General features: G+C 41.3%; 1 protein-coding gene and 1 long non-coding RNA gene across 6 annotated transcripts in view; one reads left to right on the forward strand and one right to left on the reverse strand.

Moving 5' to 3' along the window:
- Positions 1 to 14,653, forward strand: part of fbxw8 (F-box and WD repeat domain containing 8) — a 301,601-nt gene that overhangs the window by 86,737 nt on the left and 200,211 nt on the right. For all 4 annotated transcript variants that reach the window (XM_072496703.1, XM_072496712.1, XM_072496692.1 and 1 more), the window contains exon 5: positions 1,443 to 1,600. In XM_072496703.1, coding sequence (XP_072352804.1) covers positions 1,443 to 1,600 — 158 coding nt within the window. The remainder of the gene's footprint in view (positions 1 to 1,442; positions 1,601 to 14,653) is intronic.
- Positions 1 to 14,653, reverse strand: part of LOC140408884 (uncharacterized) — a 315,648-nt gene that overhangs the window by 72,887 nt on the left and 228,108 nt on the right. The window lies entirely within an intron of this gene.

A 14,653-nucleotide genomic window follows, 5' to 3' on the forward strand; every position in this document is an offset into this window, starting at 1 on the left:
TTGTGGGAGGAAACCAGAGCGCCCGAAGGAAACCCACACAGACACAGGGAGAACGTGCAGACTCCGCACAGACAGTGACCCAAGCCGGGAATCGAACCTGGGACCCACCCACTATGAAGCAACAGTGCTAACCACTGTGCTACCATGCTGCCCAATCTCACCAAGAACAGTGGTAGGGATGTTATGTTTGTCCTTGGCTGCTTAGATTAATTAGGAATGGGAACTTTGACCATGTACCTGATCACGAATCAGAGCTCTTATTGCACATGCATGTTTGTGGTCTTGGTGTGACAATAGAATCAGGTTTACATGTGAAAAGCCTGCTTGAAATCACTATCCAAAGTCACAGGTGAAGAATGGGCGTTTACACAATGTAATATAAGGTTACTGGTGCATATGAAATCATGTCTACCTGGAGTGAAAACTTGCCTTCATATAGGATCTTCCACATTCTCAGAGCATCTGAAAGCACTTGACAGCAAAATAATTGCTTTTGAAATATAGTTACTGTTACTGTAAAAACGTACAGAACATAAGGGTTGAAAACTTGTAGAATTGGGGGGAAATGTCACTATATCTTATCATACCCACTAAACCTTGTCTTGTTTGTGTTTGAACATATGGTGTGATATAAATATGCCAAAAGATATTTTATCATGATAAGAATGACAGTGACTCTTCTACGTCTGAAAAGAGATCTCATTTTCACACTGTTAGTTTAAGTATGGAATAAAATATTCTGGTTTTGCGGTAATGAACATTTAAATTGTGAAGGGGTTTTCAATTGTCGCTAAACCTGCTGACTTTGGGCTGAGAAAAATATGGCAGTTTTAGTATTAAACTGAATGATATTTCTCTTGGTTTGCATTTCAAGTTGCCAGTTTTTAACCAGCAGAACCAATTATTAGATACAAGGCCTTATGAGTTGAATGGTAGGACAAAAATTGCACCAATCCTTCTCACACAGCATGACTTCACTCTTGGATGGATTATCAAGTGTGCTTGGGGGGCAGAGAGCATAAGAGAACAACAGAGGCCACATTAGTCTAGAAGATGCCTTTGCGCATCTACTAATATTCCCTCTCTGAATGTGCAGCAGGTGTTGTGCCCCCCCAAATATTTCCAGCACACACTGCCTGTGGTTTGACTCACAGTAGCAAAGGTAACATTGTAATTTTATGTAATAAAATCATTAAAAAGATTTTGTTCCAGTAATTCTATGATGATAGGAATGATTACTGCTATTTATCTAGAATGTAAACTTGATAAATTTGCCTTTTGTTGAGGTGATCCCTATCTTCTGTGGCTTAAATTATGCTCAGTGATCACATTTGCAGCTTGTGAGTCATAAACGTAGCTGCTGATATTATTTCCAATTAGCATCTTCAGTAGGTGGCCAGTATTTGGAATAAACAAGCAGACAATTGAACTGGTTCTTTCAGATACACATCAGGAGACGTGAGAATGTGGGACATAAGCACCTGGGACAGCAGTGCCTTGAATCTGGAAACGTCACGCAGCTCTGCAGAACTTGGACCACGGCCACACGTCTCTTTTGTGAGGATAAATAGCACCATAGCAGTGGCGGCTTACAAGGGCGGTGAGTACCAAAAACACCACCACAGGGCTGTTCAACAATTAACAGCAGCAGCTGCTGCAGACATTTACTGTGAGGTTTAGAAAGGAACACTTCTGGCCAATAATCTAAATGCATTAGTAGGCAGCACAAACAAATTACCATTAATGTTGCTATTATGTCGTCCTAAAAATGTAATGCCAGTATTTCAGTTCCAGTATATTGTAATGGGGGAAAGGAGCATTTTAGTTGTGGCTTGAGGATGTGAACCTCGTTCAGGATGCCTTTCAAAAGCAACAAATCAACGCACCTGAAAAGATCAAATTGAACAGCAAAATGCTTTGGGGAAATTGGTGGAAATTTTTCTTGTGGCGTGGCATGGTTTTTATTATTTGACCATTTTATTGAGATTCAAAATGTAATTTTCACCCTATATTTTGAATGTTAAATAATGTAAATAGGATGCAAAATAATGTTCCAAAAGAGAAGCATAAGGAAAGCCAGCATTTATTGCCTCACTCTAAATGTGTATAAGCCCCCGATCACAAAAACATTATTCAAATGGAAGTCAGGTTCATTTGAAGGAAGCACCTTCTGAAAGTCTACATTATATTTTCTCAGTGTTACAAATACAGACAGAACTGATGGCCATAATTATTTAACACACTGTATTTCACAACAACTCCACTCTATTGCAATGAACCGTTCAAATTGAAGTAGAAAATTGATTTTGCTACATGTACTTGGGTCTCTAATTTAATACCACTGCTACCACGTTAGAAAAGAAAGAAATAATTTGCATTTGTATCGAGCCTTTTACACCCCAAGGATTGCCGAAAGCACCATCAGAAGCAACTAATTAGGTTTGAAGTATAGTCACTACTCACTGTTGTTTTACATAATTTGCAACCTATTTGCAGCAGAGAAACAGACTATTCAGTCATACATGGGTTTATGCTCTGTATGAGCTTCTTCTCACCCTTGTTCATGCAACTCCATCAACACATCCTACTATTCTTTTCTCCCTCGCTTTCATCTCGCTTCCTCTTTGAATCATCTCTAATGGAGCCCTCAACTATTCCTTATGGTAACATGATCCACATTCTAACCACACTGGGTTAAAGAAGTCTCTTTTGAATTCCCTATTGAATTTATTAGTGACTAGCTTATATCCTATGGCCACTCGTTCTGGTTGCACCTGAAAACGGAAACAACTTCTCTGCATCTCCCCAATCAAACAAGTTAATTGTCTTTTCGATCTTAATCAGCCATTGCTTTTCTGGAGCCCAAACCTATTCAATGTTTCTTGATTTAACTCAATGTTAGTATAATTCTAGTGAATCATTATTGCAACTTCGCCAGTCCTTCTATATCTTTTATAATATACAAACTAGTTCTGTTCACGATACAGTTGTGTCATCTAACCAAGGTTCAATCGACATTTAACATAATTGTCCACTTATCAATTCTATCCCTCTAGAAATTAATCCTAGTGCTTTGTTTTTTTTATGGCCTTATTCTCGCACATTACTTGTTTTGTGATTTGTGTATCTGTACTTGCCAATCCTTTTATTTAGGCCCTTATTTCCTCTCCTATAATGTACCACCTCACACTCATTATTTTCCAATTGCATGTCCATTTGCACGTTTATTCATCTTTTCCTATCCTATATGATTCCCCACTGTATTAACTACACCCATCTAATTTGGTGTTGTCTATAAATTTTGAAATTGCACTTCCAATTCCCAAGTTCAAATCATTTAATTTAATTCATTATTCATTCATAAGATGTGAGCACTTCTGTCAAGGTCAGCATTTGTTGCCCACTCATAATTGCCCTTAAGAAAGTAATGGTAAATCTTCTTGAACTGCTGCGGTAAATTGTGAACAACAGTAGTCCAAGCACTAATTCCTGTGCAGTCCCACTTCCTGTGTGAGGAACTACCTTTTACACCTATTCTGCTTCCTGGATGTAATCAGCTTGTTATACATTCTTTCTTCTCCAACGGCTGTAATCTTAGTCATGAGTCTAGAATAGGGTATGTTACCCAAGGTCTCCTGAAAAGCCAAATACAATACATCTGATGTATTTTTCGTGTTTGCCTTTTCTATAATAATAATATATTATTATTGTTACTTAGACGAATTCAGTAAAGTATGACGTTGCCTTTTGAAATCTGTGTTGACAATTCTTTGTTTTCAGATTTTAGATACTTTTTAATTTTTTTTGATTAAGGTTTCCATTATCCTATCCTTCCTACCACCAATGGCAAGCTAATCGACCTATTGTTCCCTGAGCTTGTTCTGTCTTCTCTATTACATATAGAAATCACCTTTTCTCTCTAGCAGTCCTCTGGCACTAATCAATTTTCTAATAAATATTTATGTATATGTAATAGCACCTTAGCAATAGCTTCCCTAATTTCCTTCAATGTGTGCTGAGACAAACACTGCAGTCAAGTATACCACTCATTACAGCATGCCAATTCAAAAATATTCATCTGATCATACCGTACCAGCCTTCCCGAACAGGCACCGGAATGTGGCGACTAGGGGCTTTTCCCAGTAACTTCATTTGAAGCCTACTTGTGACAATAAGCGATTTTCATTTCATTTCATAATCTTTTTTTCTGTCCATTAACCAATCCTCAACCCATCCCTTTCACCAATGCTGGCTTTGCTTAATCATACTGTGATATCTTAAGGGCCCTCATCACATTCCTAATAATAGATTCTGGTATTGTTCTTGCTGCTGATTAATTTTCCCATAATTTGTTTTCTCTCTTCCTTCTTTCTTAAAAAGTGGGATTTATTTTGCTACCTTTCAATCCTTGTGAATTGTTCTCGAATCAAAGTAATTCTGAAAGATCAAAACCAATGCATCCACTGTCTCCAAAGCTACATCTTTTAAAACTCTGGGATGCAGATCAACAAGTCCAGGGGATTCATTGTCATTTGGTCCCATCCGTTTCTCCAATATTATTTTACTTGTTCGGATTTCTTGAATGTTCTCATTCTTGTTAGATTCTTGATTCCTCATTATTTCTACTGTGAAGCCAAATCATAGAATCATAAAATCCCAAAAGTGCAGAAGGAGGCCATTCAGCCTATTGAGTCATCACTAACCCTTTGAATGACCACACTACCTAGGCCCAATCCCCTGTCCTATTCCTGCAATCCCACTCTGAGAGGAAATTTAGCATGGCCAATCCACCTAACTTGCACACGCAGACACGGGTGAATGTGCAAACATCACAGTTACCCGAGGTTGGAATCTAATTTGGGTCCCTGGTGCTGAGAGTCAGCAGTACTAACCACTGTGCCACCGTGCTGCCAAAGCATTTATTTAATGAGTCACGATCCTTGGACAAACCTCAAGATGTGGGGGGAGATCCAGTTAGGGACCAATAGCATTTTGTTAAAGTCGATAAAGGTTGAGATTCAAGATCCCTGCTTTTGGAATAAAGCCATAATTCCATGGGTTTTGAACAAAAAAGACAAACTTTGCTATTCATTTTCAGAAAGATAAAACAATTTACAATATGTATCATGTACTCTAATGTTCAAGGTAACTTTGAGGCATGTGAATTAACAGACTAACAATGGTTGAACACGCCACTGTACAGAGTAAATGACAGATGCAACAGAGTTCATGAATTTTTCAAGAACTCACCCAGACATTAATACTCAACAAGTCAAACAATCTTGTTGAAGCACTGTCCACCTTTGAGTAACTCCGTTCTCTCCAAATGTTGCTCCCACTCAAACAGCTTTTAACAATGGCCCAATTCACAAGGTTTCAATCTCGCCATGAGATTCCTTCTCCCTGGATTCCCGAGTCCACTCAGCAATAGCTTACAAGGAGACTTTCAAATTCAAGGCTGCACCAAGTAGAACACCACTGCTCCAAAGGGACACGTTTGCCCCAACAGCACATAGTTAGTCTGTGGCTCTTTCTATTTCTTTGCTCCCCTTTAACTTAATGGGACCTATTCCTATCCCAGTGTCTGTGACATTTCTGATTTGCAGACTGCCTCACACTGGCTGCCTCAAGAAGAGCTGTTGACTGACTCTTAAACTGATCTGGCGACTAATCCAAACACTCCAAGTGGGTCCCACCCTTGTTACTAGGTGGGAACCAGTGTAACAGTCATTTGAACAACTTGTATCTTAAATGTTACAATCTTCACAGAATGCTAATTTAGCACCCAGGTACATGCTTAATTGAATGTATGTATTACGGGCCAGGTTTTAGAGAACCCCAAAGTGTATCATGGAGTTCACCTGACCCACAACGTTTAATAGATTTTGGTTATGGGGAGCACAAGGGCCCACTCTACAGGTGTGATGCAACAGAGATCTAAAGTACTTTTAAAACAAAACAATGTCTATTATGTGAATCCAGTTAAAATTTTATAAACACACAGTAAACATCTTAGCAGCTATCAACTCAAATACTTCCCCCAAAGAATACAGTACTCTATAAGTAACCCTTAATCTTGCCTAGCAACATCCATAAGACAAATAACCTCTTTAACAAAGACAGCAGATTTAAATTTTCTACTGAGAGCAGTTATCACTTTTAAATTAGCAAGTGATCGGAAGAAATTCTTTTCATGCAGAGAGAGATCAAAATTACACCTTGTTTGGCTGGATGCAGCTCCAACTCTGAAAACGAACTAAATACACACTAGCTACCAGCTCAAAAACGAAAGTAAAAGCAGACAGACAGCCCAGCTCCACCCACACTCTGACATCACTGCAGCTATTTGATAAACACCCATTTCTTAAAGGTACTCTCACATGACATATGACACAAGTCACTGCCATTTCCTTTTTGCGCATAATAGGACTTTGGACTTTCTTGGTGGCAGAGGTCATAAGGGAGGGAGCTTTTTCCAAAACTACCTCAGTAAGTTGCCACAGTACATCCCATAGATCATACATAATTGCAGCCGTAATACACCAGTGTACTGTGTAATATTGCATGCTTGCCACAGTTAGAAAAAATGAATCCAATGTTATCATGTTAGAGAAAGGGAGTTTGTTTTGGGAGAACGGTAGTAAGAATCTTAAAACATCAGTCCAATGGATGGTCGGTCTCTGAATTTGAAACTTGCTGATTAGCAGCACTTTCATATTCAGTAACAAGCAAATGAATAGATGGTCGTATTATCTGATATTTGAGACCCATAAAGGAGAAAGTATACATTAGCAGTATGTGTATTATATTTTAATTTGCTTTCAGTTCTATTACTTTGGTACATTTGGCATCCCCATGCTCCACATACTGGGCCAGATTTTGCTGGGCTGCAGCATCTCATGACACACCCCATTAGATTAGACTTGTTCGTGTATGTTCAGGTTTTTGAATATTTTTCTGAAAAAGGAGCTGGAAGTCACTATTTTGATGAACAAATTGGCCATTCTCGTCTTCATTGACTTTCTTTTCATTAAAAATACCGTGACTTTCCTTTCATTAAAAATACCATGTGCTGTTCAAATGCCATTGGCCCGTAACTTCCTCTCTGGCAGTGACGTAAGTCGCTGGTGTGCCACACGTGTGCGGCATGATGACCCAGATACATGCGCGTTTGAAGCACATGCCGTTCAAACTCCCGGCCGTGTTTTTTTGACCGCTTGAAGCCCTGCGCTGCGCTGGGGATGTTGAATGAAAAATCCAGCTGCAGCGCTAACTTGGGCCACTTACCAAAGTTTAGGTGAGTTTTTACACCTTATTATTTACACTGAAAATTTTTAGTCCAGCAGAGGCAGGAGACATGTTTATGGTGTGTTAGTGTTTTATATTATTAGTGCTTAGCGTTTATAAATATGTCTAAAATGCAAATAAAATTAAAGGAAAATATATTTATTTTGAATTTTGCTTTGTCATGAGGCTGTTAATTCCATGAAAAGGATACTTTACTGCTTGAAGTTACAGAAGGTAAAAGAATGATTTAAAAAAAAAAAACTTTGGTTTGTCATGAGGATATTAATTCCATTAAAGGAAGTATAATGGATAGAATGCAGTGATCACTTGCTAACAGGTATGATTATCCATCTAAGATACTCCGTGTTACTGGCCATGGGTTCTGTGGGTCCTTGCGTGGCTGATGAGCTCGATCCTAGAGCCGCGTCTTCAAGCACTCACTTGGCAGGAGTTTCCAAAAGTGAGGTCGCTCCTGGGATGCTAAGTCACAGTTATTCCTTTCTCAGGCTCCTTTGCTGGGACTCCTCTTCCTGTCAGGTGTTCTTGAAGAATTGTGACCCTTCAATCAGGAGGTTCCTCCAAGTACGCCTCTTCTGAGCAAAGGTCTCCCAGGCATTAATGTCTATGTTCCATTTCTTGAGGTAGGCCTACAAGGTGTCTTTGACGAGCTTCCTTTTCCTCCTCTTGTTCGGGATTCTTCCTTAAGGTGGGTGAAGAAAATTTGCTTTGCCCCACCTGTACAGGGGCTCTGACATCCTAAGCATATGGGCGACCCAGTGGAGTTGATTTCGGGTGATCATGGCCTTGATACTGGTGCTATTGGCTCCTTCATGGACACTAATGTTAGCAAGCCTGTCCTCCCAGCTAATTCAGCGCTAAAGTGCATTTGGATTTTGCAATGTATTTTAAGCTGAGTTATTTAAGAGTCTCCCTGATGTAATGTTCATCCTTAGAAGCCTCAGTGATTATTTCAAATGCATCAACAAAGTTTAATGCCTCAGTTGGTATATGCAAGCCTCTTCTAAGTTAATATGAAGTAGCTCTCTGACAGGTATTGAGCGAATGAATCACCCACCCCTAAGAGGGCAGCACGGTAGCACAGTGGTTAGCACAGTTGCTTCACAGCTCCAGGGTCCCAGGGTCGATTCCCGGCTTTGGTCACTGTCTGTGTGGAGTCTGCACGTTCTCCCTGTATCTGTGTGGGTTTCCTCCCACTGTGGGTTTCCTCCCACAAGTCCCGAAAGACGTGCTTTTAGGTGAATTGGACATTCTGAATTCTCCCTCTGTGTACCCGAACAGGTGCTGGAATGTGGCAACTAGGGGCTTTTCACAGTAACTTCATTGCAGCCTACTTGTGACAATAAAGATTATTATTATTAGAGTGTGCTGCCAAAGGACATCCCAAAATGATGTTGTAGGAAATGTGTGCCAGGACACTGCGCATCTGCAGCTGCTGTTTTTGGACGTTGAGCTTGTCAATTAACAATTGAAAAGTCAAATTCCTCACTTTCCTCCCCTTCGCTCCCTCCCTCCCTTCCTTCCTCCCTCCTTTAAAAATAGATGGAACCGTTGTGTTTAAGTGAGAAAATCTACTTTATTGCAAGAAATTTGTAAAAGTTGAGTTAGTTTTATGTCATTGTTCAGTTGATAAAGTTAAACATTAAGTTAAATGTTAACTGCTTTCAAAGTTTTGTATTTATAAAATTATTTTTGCTAATAAATGTTTTATATTAAACTTTACAAGCTTCTACAAGTGTCTTACTGAAACATCATACATTTAATTATGAGATAATTAAAAATGAAATAAGATAATTGAAGTAAACAAGGCAGAAACATATGTAACATAGTGGCACACTAGTTAGTTCTACTGCTGCCTCACAACGCTGTGGACCTGTGTTCAGTTCAGACCTTGGGTGACTGTGTGGTGTTGGAACATTCTCCCCTTGTCTGCATGGGTTTCCTAGAACCATGCAATAGAACCATAGAATTCCTATGCTGCAGAAGGAGGCCATTCGGCCCATCAGTCTGCACCGACCCTCTGAAAGAGTACCCTACCTGGGTCCACTCCACCGTCCTATCCCCTGAATCTAACCTGTACACCCCTGTACACAAAGGGGATATTTAGCATGGCCAATCGACCTAACCTGTGCATCTTTGGACTGTGGGAGGAAACCAGAGCACTCGGAGGAAACCCACACAGACACAGGAGAACGTTCAAGGTCCACACTTTAAAAAGCTTGAATTGAACCCGGGTCCCTGCTCTGTGATGCAGCTGTGCTAACCACTGTGCCACCGTGCTGCCGCCATTTCCTCTGGGTGCTGCGATTTCCTCTCGCAGTCCAAAGATGTGCAGGTTAGGTGGATTAGCCTTGTTAAATTACTCCTTATGTCTAAACGTTAGGTGGGTTTATGGGGATAGGGACGTGGGCCTGGGTAGGGTGCTTTTTCGGAGTATCAGTGCAGACTTGATGGGCCGAATCATTTTCTTCTGCACTACAGTGATTCTATAAACACTAATATGCTTTTCAAATCATTAAATGGCGGAGCAGGCTCGAGGGGCCAGATGGCCTACTCCTGTTCCTAGTTCTTATGACCATAATCTAAATTAAAACATACAAACATTTTTAAGCGTGCCACATATAAAGTTATGTAATAATATAGTGCAAATTTAAATAGTTTCACAGATTTAAAACAAATACCAAACCTATGTTCACTTAGAAATATCACCTTTTTTCAGAAAGAAAATTAAAAATTACTTTAAAAGAATCAACTATCATAATGTCTGTTTAAAAAAAAAAAAGCACAAAAACTGTTTAAGAAAACTTCCAGGTACATTTAAAACACATGTTTAAAGGATTGCCTGTTGTTTTCAATCTAAATTTATTGTTTAAATGGATGCCCTTGATGGGCGTTCCCATGCTGGTCGAGTCATAAGGGGGCGGAGCTGCACTCCTCCTGCTGGAGCCTGCGCAGACCGGGTCCTGGAGGCCCAATGCTGCCGAAGGGAAAGGAAGGTTCGTCGTATCATCGGAGTACAGGTAACTCCGCAGATTTCTCTTTTAAAATCGGCGGCCCATGGTTTCCCGCCGCTAGCCGCCGGAGGTTAAGGGCCAACATTTTATTCAGTAAAATTTGTCCCACTCGTATGTAATATATTAAAATAGTTAATTTTTGAAGTGCTGTTTTTCCCCAGGTGCATAAGTATTTTACATAAGTACTTTATATAAGCATTGTAATTTAATTTTATGTATTTTCACATCTGAACACTGAAAGTTGGATATATCTTGATGGTGGGGTGAGCAGGAGGTGAGCGCAGAGGTTCTTTAATAGTAAATTTTTGTGAAATCTTTTTTCTCCCTTAGTTTTTGTTTTTGAGAAAGCAATTTTGTGCAGTTGGAAAACTTCGGTCCTTGAAGGAGGATGGAAGTCCGTAACATTTTTTAAAACCTAGGGCCCAATTCCCTGGAAACATTTCTACGTGTGGTAGCAAGCGGGAATTGCTGCTTCATGGTGCTCGGCCCAGCCCCCCACTAGCATGTTGAGCAGCACTTAAGTTGCCTTGCTCGGCCAACCCTAGCCAGCTCGCAACAATGGCACCCAGGAGACCGGCCCCAAGATTTAGTGATGCTGACCTGAGAGACTGCTAGACGGCGTGGAGGCCAGGAGGGATGTCCTGTTCCCCCGAAGGTCCGGGAGAGTCAGTCACAAGGCAGCAAGTGCTGCATGGGATGAGGGGTGGCAGCTGTCAGCTCGGGGACTATGACCAGGAGGACTGGCCTCAGTGCCGAAAAATGGTCATCGACCTAGACCGGGCAGCACGAGTGAATAGACATCAAAGCCACCCCCCCCATCCCCACCCTCCACCAGCGCAGATAAACACACCTCGGTGGGATATGTTAGTGGACAGGCTTCTAGGGCACAATCCGGTGAACACCACACAGATGATGCACATCAGGTGGAGGCAGGAACGCCCAGGATAGACGACATTCAAAGGGCTGTTTGATGCCAGGACCCAGCTGGGTCCCAGCCTGATGCTGAGCCTGTGGTACAGAGGTACCCGGAGCTGATGCAGACGATAGGAATCAACCTGGATATTCAAAGAGAGATGTCAGCGACCATCCAGCAGGTCCATAGCCGATTGTAGAAGTCCCAGAGGCTACGGTTGCAGGAGATGGCGCCGGCAATGTGTGGCAACGAGGCCAACACTGCTAGGGTGGCAACTGCAGTGAAGAGCTGGTGCGCGACATGAGTGGAAGTGTCCAAGGTGTGGCTTAGTCAGTGACGGCCATGGCAAAGTGCCTCGACAGCATGCCGCAGTCGCTGGGGGCCATCATCCAGTACCAGCTTGAACTTGATGTGGCACTGCGGAGCATGTCCCGGCCTCAGGTGGGCATAGCCAAGACGCTGCGGAGCATGTTCCGGTCACTGGGGTTGTGTCCCAGTCACTGAGGGGTATTGCCAATGCTGATGATGTGCCAACAGCCTTGCGACTGCGCACGGCCGGCTGACGCCAATTTGGAGGGGACGGAGCATATCTAGTCGGTGTCAAACTGGCGGCTGCCCCGAATCCCGTGTCGGAAGCCGATCATGATTTCGGCGTCGGGCTACGGAGAATCCTGCCCTATACGTCCCGAAGACTGTCAAACAGCATGACCCTTCCGCTGTTCTCAACGGGCAAAGTACTTACCGTATTCAACCAGCGCTTGCTTGCAAAATGCAGCATCCAACATTAGGTATGATTCCAGTGTGGTAAAAATAAGGTTGACAACCAATTCATGATTGTCAGTTGAGCTCACAGTTTGGCACACATTGCATGTATTGGAAGCTACATGCATTACTACACACATTGCAGCTGTTTCAGCTAAACAAAATAAATGACAGCTATTCGCTCACTCCTTACTCAAGGCAATGCGTTGACAGATCAGAGTGAAGCTGTCTTGTTTAAATTTCAAACAAAGCTTGAAGTTAACTGTAAGTCATCATCAGCTGGTGCATTCTCCATAGCAATGCCTCGATCAATCAGAGTCCACTTGGCAACCAATGAGCAGCCTGTTCTCATACAGTATAAAGTTGGTGTTTCTCCTGACATTGGTATTCCTGTGATTGTCCTGATGAGTGCAAGATGAACATTTTTGATAAAATGTATTTTTTTCAGCAATACGAGGATGTTTGAACAAAGGAAAGTGAGGTAGAGAGATGGAGAATGGTTGGAAGACCAATCCAGATTTTGGAGCCCAGGCAACTGAAGCCAATAGAGGAGCAATGAAAATCAAGCGTGCATAATAGGCCAGAATTAGAGGATCGCAGGTATGATAGAGGAGATTGCAGAGATGGGAAGGAGAGGCTGTGGAGGGAAATCAAAAATGAGAATTTTAAGGTTATTGATTGCTTGACCAGGAGGCATAGGTCAGGAAGCATAGAGGTGTTGGCGAACAAGACTTGCTCGAGTTAAGACACGGGTAACAAAATTGTAGAGAAAAGAAAACTTGCGTGTTTCTCTGTCGGCGGGATCTCTGCTTTGCCGGTAGCACACCCATGGCCGCCGGATTTCCGATGGCGTGGAGGTGGCCACAATGGGGTAACCCATTGGCCGGCTGCGGGAACAGTCAATCCCGCTGCCAGCGGGGGCGTGCCAAATTGAAAAATGGGGCTAACAGGACGGAGAACCTTTAGATCCAGATATTTTCCAAATGATGTTGGGACCAGAATTTAATATATACTATAAGTGAAGTTCGATTTTTCAATGGGAACGATATTGGTGATGGGGCAAAGGAGGCATGAAATAGAGAAACAATTTCAGTGAAAGGAAGCCTCACAGTGCTTGCATGGGGGCAAGGAAAATATCAGAACTCTTGCAAGTAAAGGACAAAGCACTGGGATTAGAGGAACAATAATTTTGAGTGTATTTGGAAAGATTGGGATGAGTGATGCCTGAATATAGATTTTTATCATGTTTTAAGCTTTATTTATGGTGCTACTGCAAAGGAGTAAAGCATTTTTAGTCCAATCACAATGCTTTGTGTCCGATATCAGAAATGTTCATGATCTACAAAATGCAAGACTTTAACAACAAGTGCTAGCAGATCTCCAATTGCCCGAGAGTCACCTTGGGATAGGAGCATGTTTATGTTTGTTTGTAGTGATTGAGGGTCAATCTAGACCATTCCTTCAAGGCTACTGCTTAACTGCTTTCTTTGGAAACTGGTCCAAAAATGTTATGAGATCAGTCCTTACGATGTTCTCCAGATTAGCAGCCTCTTTGTGGCCACAGAAGGTGCTCCACCTGAAATTCACCGTAGAGATTGTTCTAGCTTACAGTATTTAAATATTTCTTTTCACCCTGCCACAATCAAAACTTGACATGTTGAAGAAGAAGGAGATGGAACGTCGGAAATGATCCACATTGTGGATTATATATCTTTGCTACTAAATACAAAGAAAATGCAACTTTGACATAACATAGTTGAAATAAAATGACATGCAGGTAATGTGAAACTTATATGGTATCGCTAATAGCAGATATTGTAGTTGCAGTGAAGAGAACAAACCAATTCAAACTACCAGCAGGCACTGTTTAAAAACTATAATTGTAACACTGTGGTTGCTAAATTTGTTTGACTTCTACTTTTAAAATGCTCTGTGTCCAGCTGATGAATAAATCTTAACTTCTGAGGTTCCTGGGAATTGCACAAAATGTGTATTTTGTGAGTTAATAATTTGTTATGGCAAAGAGGTCTGCTATAAATCAGTGACAAATATCTGTTTGGTGATGTAGACCATGGATTAACAGCTAGATTGCAAACTTGGTCTGTAATGTTTTGTCAGAACAGGATCTTGTAAAATAATAGTTATCATTGCTAGTTTTATCATTAAATATTTAAATTTAGGTGCCCCAAACACATGCTCATACTTATGAATTCTGCTGTAACATTAAATAGAAAGTAATGGATATCTGGATAATGGATGGAATTCATTATCAACCAATAATGCAATTGGTGGGAGAGTTGCAAGATCCTACAGCATTGGAGCAGAACTGAAATTTATACCATCATCAGAAACAGCAAATGAAATTGTGACCTTAAAAATAATCTATAATCTATATTATTTTGTAATTCTCATGATGTAGCATTTGTACATATTAAAAATCAAGTATAGACCATACTTCTTGATGACAAGGCACTTACTTCCTCATTGGGGCATAGAGTAATTTATGCTGCTAGAAACCCACTTGGCGAAATAACTCGATGGGAAGATCCCAGAATGGAACTCTGGCTCGAAAGACCATGGACGGGATTCTCCGTCCCACCACACCCATTTTCTGGTGCGACACGCCACCGCCGGCAGTGTGATTCTCCGTCCCGCCAGC

Source organism: Scyliorhinus torazame, chromosome 1 (genome assembly GCF_047496885.1).
Source record: "Scyliorhinus torazame isolate Kashiwa2021f chromosome 1, sScyTor2.1, whole genome shotgun sequence".
Classification (NCBI taxonomy): Eukaryota; Metazoa; Chordata; class Chondrichthyes; order Carcharhiniformes; family Scyliorhinidae; genus Scyliorhinus; species Scyliorhinus torazame.